This window comes from Boleophthalmus pectinirostris, unplaced genomic scaffold, assembly GCF_026225935.1.
Source record: "Boleophthalmus pectinirostris isolate CB_2022bp ecotype Guang Dong unplaced genomic scaffold, ASM2622593v1 HiC_scaffold_23, whole genome shotgun sequence".
NCBI classification, from domain to species: Eukaryota; Metazoa; Chordata; class Actinopteri; order Gobiiformes; family Gobiidae; genus Boleophthalmus; species Boleophthalmus pectinirostris.
Window position 1 is genome coordinate 522,660 of NW_026571207.1, and position 10,000 is coordinate 532,659.

Genomic DNA, 10,000 nt, shown 5'->3' on the forward strand with positions numbered 1-10,000 from the left:
CAGTTTTAGTCCTGGTTTAGTCTTTTTTAGTCCTGTTTTGGTTTTTAGTTTTTAGTCCTGGTTTAGTCCAGTTTTAGTCCTGGTTTAGTCTTGTTTTAGTCCTGGTTTAGTCTTGTTTTTAGTCTTGTTTTAGTCTGGTTTAGTCTTGTTTTTAGTCCTGTTTTAGTTTTAGTCTTGTTTTAGTCCTGGTTTAGTCCTGGTTTAGTCTTGTTTTGTCTGGTTTTAGTCCTGGTTTTGTCCTGGTTTAGTCAAAACAACATTTAGAGTCTTAGTGCTACAAAATAAAATCTTACTTCTGAAATGTTCTGTCTCACTCTCACTGTTTCGTCTTCTTATTCCACTCGTTTGTTCGTTCGTTTGTTCGTTCGTTTGTTCGTTTGTTTATTCGTTTGTTCGTTCGTTCGTTCATTTGTTCGTTCGTTTGTTTGTTTGTTTGTTCGTTCGTTTGTTTATTCGTTTGTTTATTCGTTCGTTTATTCGTTCGTTCGTTTGTTCGTTTTGTTCATTCGTTTGTTCGTTCGTTCATTTGTTTGTTTGTTCGTTTGTTTATTCGTTTGTTTATTCGTTCGTTTATTAATTTGTTCGTTTGTTTGTTTCGTTCGTTTGTTCGTTCGTTTGTTTGTTGTTTGTTCGTTTGTAGTTTGTTATTCATTCGTTGTTTGTTCGTTTGTTTGTTTATTTGTTTGTTTATTTGTTCGTTTTATTCGTTGTTCGTTCGTTCGTTGTTTGTTCGTTCGTTTGTTAGTTTGTTTATTCGTTTGTTTATTTGTTCGTTTATTCATTCGTTCGTTCGTTTGTTTGTTCGTTCGTTCGTTTTGTTTGTTTGTTCATTTGTTCGTTTGTTTTTCGTTCGTTTGTTTGTTCGTTTGTTGTTTGTTTATTCGTTCGTTTATTCATTCGTTCGTTTGTTTGTTTGTTCGTTTGTTCGTTTGTTTGTTTGTTTGTTTATTCGTTCGTTTGTTTGTTTGTTTCGTTCGTTTGTTCGTTTGTTTATTCGTTCGTTTGTTTGTTTATTCTTCGTTTGTTTTGTTTTGTTCGTTCGTTTGTTCGTTTGTTTATTCGTTTGTTTGTTTGTTTATTCATTCGTTTGTTTGTTTGTTCGTTTGTTTATTCGTTTGTTTATTCGTTCGTTTGTTTGTTTGTTTGTTTGTTTGTTTCATTCGTTTGTTCGTTCGTTTGTTTGTTTATTCGTTTGTTTGTTTGTTCGTTTGTTTGTTTGTTATTCGTTTTGTTCGTTTGTTTGTTTGTTTATTCGTTTGTTTGTTTGTTTATTCGTTTGTTGTTTGTTTGTTCGTTTGTTCGTTTGTTCGTTTGTTTGTTTGTTTGTTTATTCGTTCGTTTGTTTGTTCGTTCGTAGCGGTGCAATAGTCCGGCGTTTTCTCGTTCTTCGATTCTCTGAAAAACTTTACTTCAGACCAAGGAACCACCGAACTGAAACGACGATGAGATCAAGGCTGACCTCTGACCTCTGACCTCTGACCCTCTTGACCCTCTGACCTCTGACCCTCTGACCCTCTGACCTCTGACCTCGTTCTGTTTCAGGAGTGAAGGGGCGGAGATGGCGTCTGTGGAAGTGTCGACCAATCAGGAGCCGGCAGACGGAACAGAAGAAAACTCAGGTAAAACACCACAGACCTGGTTTAGACCTGGTTTAGTCCTGGTTTAGTCCTGGTTTAGTCCTGGTTTAGTTCTGGTTTAGTCCTGGTTTAGACCTGGTTTAGTCCTGGTTTAGTTCTGGTTCAGTCCTGGTTTAGACCTGGTTTAGACCTGGTTTAGTCCTGGTTTAGTTCTGGTTTAGTCCTGGTTTAGTTTCTGGTTTAGTCCTGGTTTAGTCCTGATTTAGTCCTGGTTTAGTTCTGGTTTAGTTCTGGTTTAGTCCTGGTTTAGACCTGGTTTAGTTCTGGTTTAGTTCTGGTTTAGTCCTGTTTTAGTCCTGGTTTAGTCCTGTTTTAGTTTGGTTCTAGTCTGTTTAGTCTGTTTAGTCCTGGTTTAGTCCTGGTTTAGTTCTGATTTAGTTGGTTTAGTTCTGGTTTAGTCCTGGTTTAGACCTGGTTTAGTCCTGGTTTAGTCCTGGTTTAAGTCCTGGTTTAGACCTGGTTTAGTCCTGGTTTAGACCTGGTTTAGTCCTGGTTTAGTCCTGGTTTAATCCTGGTTTTAGTCCTGGTTTAGTTCTGGTTTAAGTTTCCTGGTTTAGTCCTGGTTTAGTTCTGATTTAGAGCTGGTTTAGTTTGGTTTAGTCCTGGTTTAGTCTAAGTTTGTCTGGTTTAGTTCTGTTAGTCCTGGTTTAGTTCTGGTTTAGTCCTGGTTTAGTCCTGGTTTAGTCCTGGTTTAGTCCTGGTTTAAGTTTTTTTAGTTTCTGGTTTAGTCCTGGTTTAGTCTGGTTTAGTTCTGGTTTAGTTCTGGTTTAGTCCTGGTTTAGTCCTGGTTTAGTCTGGTTTAGTTCTGGTTTAGTCCTGGTTTAGTCCTGGTTTAGTCCTGGTTTGTTTAGTTCTGGTTTAGGTTCTGGTTTTAGTCCTGGTTTAGTCCTGGTTTAGTTCTGGTTTAGTCTGGTTTAGTCTGGTTTAGTCCTGGTTTAGTTCTGGTTTAGTTTGTTTAGTCTGGTTTAGTTCTGGTTTAGTCCTGGTTTAGTCTGGTTTAGTCCTGGTTTAGTCCTGGTTTAGTTTGGTTTAGTTTCTGGTTTAGTTCTGGTTTAGTCCTGGTTTAGTTCTGGTTTAGTTCTGGTTTAGTCCTGGTTTAGTCTAAGTTTAGTTCTGGTTTAGTTCTGGTTTAGTCTGGTTTGGTTTAGTTCTAAGTTTTAGTTCTGGTTTAGTCTGGTTTAGTCCTGGTTTAGTCCTGGTTTAGTCCTGGTTTAGTCCTGGTTTAGTTGGTTTAGTCCTGGTTTAGTCCTGGTTTAGTCCTGGTTTAGTCCTGGTTTAGTCCTGGTTTAGTTGGTTAGTCCTGGTTTAGTCCTGGTTTAGTTCTGGTTTAGTCCTGGTTTAGTAGTCCTGGTTTAGTTCTGGTTAGTCCTGTTTTAGTTGGTTTAGTTCTGGTTTAGTTCTGGTTTAGTCCTGGTTTAGTTCTGGTTTACCTGGTTTAGTTCTGGTTTAGTCCTGGTTTAGTCCTGGTTTAGTCCTGGTTTAGTCCTGGTTTAGTTCTGGTGGGAAACAGGAAGTTTAGTTTTGTTGAGGTTCAGAGTTCAGAGTTTGTTTTTGTTTTTTTTAAATAAACATGAATCAACTGAAACTCCAAGAATTTTATCTATGAAAAGAAACAGACTCTTTCTCTTTTCTTTCTCTCTCTTTTCTCTCTCTTTCTTTCTTCTTCTTCTTTTCATTTTTCTACTTTCTCTCTCCTCCCATCACATTCTCCGTCCTTTAGTCTCTCCTTCTCTCTCTCTCTCTTTTTCTTTCTCTCCTCCTTGTACTGCTCTCTCTCTTTCTCTCTCTCTCTCCTCTCTTCCTCTCTTTTCTGACGTCTTCTCCTTCCCTCCTCTCCCTCTCTTTCTCTCCATCTTTTACTCTCTCTCCTCTTCTCTCCTCTCCTCTGCTCTCATCCCTCCTTCCTCTGTCTGCTCTCTCTCTCCTTCTTTTTCTCTCTCTCCTTCTTTCTCTCTCTCTCTCCTCCTTTCTCTTCTCTCTCTCTCTCTCCTTCTTTCTCTCTCTCTCCTCCTTTCTCTCTCTCTCTCCTCCTTTCTCTCTCTCTCTCTCTCTCCTTCTTTCTCTCTCTCTTCCTCCTTTCTCTCTCTCTCTCTCCCTTTCTCTCTCTCTCTCTTCTCTCTCTCTTCTCTCTCTCTCTCTCTCCTCCTCTTCTCTCTCTCTCTCTCCTTCTCTTCTCTCTCTCTCTCTCCTTCTTTCTCTCTCTCTCCTCCTTTATCTTCTCTCTCTCCTCCTTTCTCTTCTCTCTTTCTCTCTCCTCCTTTCTCTTCTCTCTTCTGTCTCTCTCTCTCCTTCTTTCTCTTCTCTCTCCTTCTTTCTCTTCTCTCTCCTTCTTTGTCTCTCTCTCCTCCTTTCTCTTCTCTCTTTCTCTCTCCTCCTTTCATTTCTCTCTTCTCTCTCTCTCCTTCTTTCTCTTCTCTCTCTCTTCTCTCTTCTCTCTCTTCTCTCTCCTTCTCTTCTCTCTCTCTCTCTCTCTTCTTCTCTTCTCTTCTCTCTCTCTCTCTTCTCTCTCTCTCTCTCTCTCTCCTTCTCTCTCTCTCTCTCTTCTCTCTCTCTTTCTCTCTCTCTCTCTCTCTCCTTCTTTCTCTTCTCTCTCTCTCCTTCTCTTCTTCTCTTCTCTCTCTCTCTCTCTCCTTCTTTCTCTTCTCTCTTTTTCTTTCTCTCTCACCTCTCTCTCCATCTCTCTCCTATTTTCTCTTCTCTCTCTTCTTCTTTCTCTTCTCTCTCACACTCTCTCTCTCCCTCTCTCTCCCCTTCTTTCTTTTTTCTCTCCCTCTCTCTCTTTCATATTTTATCTCTTTCTCTGTCTCCTCTCTCCTTCTTTCTTTCTCTCTCTCTCCTCCTTTCTCTTCTCTCTCTCTCTCTCTCTTATTTTCTCTCTTTCTCTGTCTCCTCTCTCCTTCTTTCTTTTCTTTCTCTCTCTCTCTCTCTCTCTCTCTGTTTCCTTCTCTCCTCATCCTTTCCTCTCTTTTTCTCCTTCACCTCTTTTCCCCCTCTCCCCCTTTCCTCTCTCTCTCTCTCTCTCTCTCTTCCTCTTTCTACTTTTCTTTTTTCTCTCTCCTCCCTCCTCGTTCTCCATCCTTCTCTCTTTCTCTCTCTCTTCTTCTTCTTCTTCTGTTTTGTAAATCTTGTCTTGTGTTTTTCTGAACTCGTCTTGGTGAATATTTTAAAAAGTTTTGGATAAATTAAATTAATTTAAACTCAGCTCCAGTGTTTTTACATTTATTTTTTTGTTTTGTTTGTTTTTTTGTTTGTTTTTTTTAGGGAAGAAAAAATCCAAGTTTCAGACGTTTAAAAAATTCTTCAGGAGAAAAAAGCGAAAAGATTCTGAAGATCTGAAGAACTTTTCCTCCAACGAAGATTTGAACAAAACACCTGAAAAAAAACAACGGTGAGACTGAGTTTAGTCCTGGTTTAGTCCTGGTTTAGTCCTGGTTTAGACCCTGATTTAGTCCTGGTTTAGTCCTGGCTTAGTTCTGGTTTAGACCTGGTTTAGTCCTGGTTTAGTCCTAGTTTAGTCCTGATTTAGTCCTGGTTTAGTGCTGGTTTAGTCCTGGTTTAGTCCTGGTTTAGTTCTGATTTAGTCCTGGTTAGTAGTCCTGGTTTAGTTCTGATTTTTAGTCCTGGTTTTAGTTCTGGTTTAGTCCTGGTTTAGTTCTGGTTTAGTCCTGGTTTAGTTCTGGTTTAGTCCTGGTTTAGTCTGGTTTAGTTCCTGGTTTAGTCCTGGTTTAGTCCTGGTTTAGTCCTGGTTTAGTTCTGGTTTAGTCCTGGTTTAGTCCTGGTTTAGTCCTGGTTTAGTCTGGTTTAGTCTGGTTTAGTCCTGGTTTAGTCCTGGTTTAGTCCTGGTTAGACCTAGTCTGGTTTAGTCCTGGTTTAGTTCCTGGTTTAGTCCTGGTTTAGTTGTTTAGTCTGGTTTAGGTCTGGTTTAGTCCTGGTTTAGTCCTGGTTTAGTCCTGGTTTAGTTCTGGTTTAGTCTGGTTTAGTTAGTCCTGGTTTAGTCCTGGTTTAGTCCTGGTTTTAGTCCTGGTTTAGTCCTGGTTTTAGTCCTCCTGGTTTAGTCTGGTTTAGTCTGGTTTAGTTGGTTAGTCCTGGTTTAGTTCTGGTTTAGTCCTGGTTTAGTTCTGATTTAGTCCTGGTTTAGTCTGGTTTAGTCCTGGTTTAGTCTGGTTTAGTCCTGGTTTAGTCCTGGTTTAGTCCTGGTTTAGTCCTGGTTTGGTTTAGTCCTGGTTTAGTCCTGGTTTAGTCCTGGTTTAGTCCTGGTTTAGTCCTTGTGGGGAAGCTGGTCAGTCCAGTGCAAAGTCGTCCTTCACCAAACCAAATTCTTTATTGGATCCTTCAAAGTCGTGGGCAAAATTCTATACATATTTACAAAAAAAGAACTGTGCTTAACTAAACAAAAGCAACAGAAAAATACACAACAAAAAGAAAACACCCACAGGCACCTGGCTGCACTGATTCAACTGCCTCTACTTATATACCCCCCAGAGAGGAAGCCCCTCCCCCTGGGTTCACACCAACTTACGGGGAAAAACTGTAGCAGTTTTCCTTTCCTTACTGGTGCTGCCTTAAATTATCTTCTGAAGCCTAATCCCCCTTTTAAACTGAACAGTGTCCAACTTAACTAGAAACACTGAAACCAAAATCCTAATAACCCATTTGATAAAACAAAGAACCATTTCCGAGGCTTCCCTCCACATGGTCTGGGCCAACACCTCCCCCTGAGCCTAGAAATATGGCTGCCAAAGGACACGCCCCCTCTGTTGTTCCCAGACCATGTGGAGTCACAGGTGAAGGTGGTAAGTTTAAACAAAATGAAGGGATATAAGTAGTGATGGGCAGATGAAGCTTCATGAAGCATTGAAGCCTTTCATCCAGTTGCTTCACTCTGGTGCAAAGCTTCCTGAAGCTTCTTTTGCTCTAGTAGGACGTCTACTGGACGCAAAAAATATCAGTTGACATGAATTTGAAGTGTGTTGCATTTTGCAGAAAGCCTGTGAATAAAACTGTCAGCAAAGTAAAGAAGTATGCAAAACATGTATATTGTAGTGATGTATACTGTGTGTGTGTATATATATAAATATATATAAATATAAATACTTTTATATATATATACTGGCAGTATGGAAAATTATTATTTGGAAATTATGAAAAAGCTAATGATCATTTCCAGTGAGGTGAGGGGGGTTGGGGTTGGAGTTTGGACAGTGATTGTGCTTTTGTAACGTTGGGTGATTATGGTTCAGGGACACATCATTGGTTTTTATTTAAAAACAACAGTTTCTCCACTGTGGCAGGTCTCAGGCCATTTCTTTTTTTTGACAATATTTCTCCTGCTTTTTGAAAACACCGGGGCTCACAGGGCACAGATGAGGCAGGCGGACACAAGAATGCCACTGCTAATTTATATAAATGGGGATAGACATATTTCTGTCTCTCCCAGTATTGAAGGGGGTCCTCCAGCCTTCCAATATTTGGCTCCATCATGCACCGTTGGACCTCAATATGTGCGTCTGCTATTACATTTTGTGTTTGTGTCTGTCTGACTCTGTCATCCAGGTGACACCACAGGTCGTTACCTAAGAAATAAGAATTGTTTTTTTTGTGAGTTTAAACTGTCTCCAAACTTCCAAACTCTCACTGATCGCAACTCTCCATCAAACACCCACATTTTGAATGAAGACTGAGCAGTTTATGTCGCTGTCAAAACTCGCGGCAAAACCCGAACCACTTCCTGAATCAGTCACGTGGTGCAGCCGGGCAGCGAGGCTTCGGACGTCATCACTTTCAGCTCCTCCCTAAAGGAATCAAGCCTCGATAAGCGCTTCGCGGAAACGCCCCCTCCTCTACTCGACACACGCCTCGAAGACTCGACACTGAACGTCACATCACTAGATATAACCAAATAAAATGAATTTAAAGTAACTGTGTGAATGTGATCAATTAAACAAAGACTAAATAAAACAAACCCGGGATAGTTTTTATTTAACTGTTTAGTTGATATAGATGTAACTGAACTAAGGTGAAAAATGGGGACAAAGGCCGTCTTTGTCACAGTCCTGATTTAGTACTGGTTTAGTACTGGTTTAGTACTGGTTTAGTTCTGGTTTAGTCCTGGTTTAGTCCTGGTTTAGTCCTGGTTTAGTCCTGGTTTAGACCTGTTTTAGTCCTGGTTTAGTCCTGGTTTATGGAGATCACATTGCGTTGTCTAGAATGTTCCACAGTGTGGCATTAAACTCCTGTTTCCATGGCGACGGGATCAGACCTGCTGCCGTTTTTTTTGTCCAGATAAAACGTCACTGTGGGACATTTTGAGCAAAGCAGTGACATCACCGTGGAGACGAGAGGGGCCAGGAAAGTCCCGCAGTGCAGCTTTAAGACTTTTTTTGTCCCTTTTTTGTCGTGTTTCAGTGCAGTGATTGAGTCAGTTTTTTTTTTTTTTTTTTTTTTTTTGTGGCGTTGTGTTTCTCTCCGTCCGTCGTCTTTCGTCCGTCCGTCCCGGAGCTGTTGGCGCGGCGGGGCATCTGGGCTAATCTCGCCGCACGCTCTCCAGCATTTCCTGTTTTTAATTCCGCAAGCGCGCGCGTCGCTTCCCGTCCGCGGGCCCGACTTCCCGCGGGCACTTCCCCCGGCTCGTCCTCGTGTCACTTTAAACAAACAGAAAAGATAAACAAAGGAAACGCGAGACAAAAGACAAAAAAAAAAAAAACTGAACGGAGGATGGATGAGGACCATGTGGACACAATTATTAATTTAAGACTTTTATAAAAACTCGTGAACAAAAAGATAAAACGTTTAAACACGATTAAAAACTCATCAAAGTTCATTTTACTTCATGTGTCTGTTTTACATTTACATTTATCTTCAAAAAAACAGAAATATTTTTAACCTGGACTCAAAAGGATTTAATTTTATTTTATTTTTATAAATATTTTTATTAAGGAATCACAGTTTATTCACGCAAGATTTACACATCACATTTATCCCTGTTATATTTTTATTTTCTTAATAATAATAATAAAAATAATAATAATAATAAAGTGTCAAATCCAGATATTATCAAGGGAAAACAATTAAAATATGATCATAAGTATTTTATTTTTTAATACAATAAAAATGCATTAATAAATATAAATAAATAAATAAATAAGTAATAATAATAATAATAATTTTTGATTTGATTTGAACAAAACACCTGAAAAACATCAACGGTGAGACCGAGTTTAGACCTGGTTTAGACCTGTTTAGACTGGTTTTATAATAATAATAATAATAATAATAATAATAATAATAATAATAATAATAATATAATAATAATAAACGCCGCAAGCAGCAATGATCAGCCCTCATTACACTCGCAGCACTGGCAGGGGGCGCTGTCACTTTTTTTTTTTTTTTGGTGCTGTGGTTCTGTCACACACAAAACAAACGATGTCAACACAAACAAACGATGTCAACGCAAACAAACGATGTCAACACAAACAAACGACATCAACACAAACAAACGATGTCAACACAAACAAACGATGTCAACGCAAACAAACCACATCAACGCAAACAAACGACATCAACACAAACAAACCACATCAACACAAACAAACCACATCAACACAAACAAACCACATCAACACAAACGACGTCAACACAAACAAACGACATCAACACAAACAAACGACGTCAACACAAACAAACAACATCAACACAAACAAACAACATCAACACAAACAAACAACGTCAACGCAAACAAACAACGTCAACATAAACAAACGCCGTCAACGCAAACAACGTCAACACATAACGACATCAACACAAACAACGTCAACACATACGACATCAACACAAACGATGTCAACACAAACAAACAACGTCAAAACAAACGCCGTCAATGCAAACAACGTCAACACTGGGACTGGGATTTTAATATGTACACGTGATGATGAAGATGAAGATGTCATGTCTCTGTTTCCTGTCCGTCAGGTCGGAGGCGGGGCTGGGCAGCCGGGCGCAGTCACATGACTCTGTGCTGGCGTGTGATTATTCGGAGGCTCAGGAGACTCTGGGGGCGTCTCAGGACAGTCTGCACGGGAAAGTCAAGTCTCTGCAGGTAAAACCGACTTTATAACATTTATATAAACATTTAATACATTGTCATAACACCTGGTGATAATAAAACTGTAATAATAACAACTAGGGCCTGACCGATATGGGTTTTGTTGTGGCCGATATGAAGCCGATAAAATGAGAGTTGGAGCTGCCGATATATTTAGTGATGTAAAAATTCACTGTAAATCTTGAATTGTTTAAAAAACTTAAGTTTGGCTCTGGTGGATTTTAAATTGGGTTTATTTAGGCAACATTTATTCTTATTC

General features: G+C 39.6%; 1 protein-coding gene across 1 annotated transcript in view; it reads left to right on the forward strand.

Moving 5' to 3' along the window:
- Positions 1 to 1,548: 1,548 nt before the first annotated feature.
- Positions 1,549 to 10,000, forward strand: part of LOC110174849 (trichohyalin-like) — a 36,593-nt gene continuing 28,141 nt past the window's right edge. Inside the window, exons 1-3 of the mRNA XM_055159561.1 lie at positions 1,549 to 1,619; positions 4,899 to 5,025; positions 9,609 to 9,735. Coding sequence (XP_055015536.1) covers positions 1,559 to 1,619; positions 4,899 to 5,025; positions 9,609 to 9,735 — 315 coding nt within the window. The 5' untranslated portion in view covers positions 1,549 to 1,558. The remainder of the gene's footprint in view (positions 1,620 to 4,898; positions 5,026 to 9,608; positions 9,736 to 10,000) is intronic.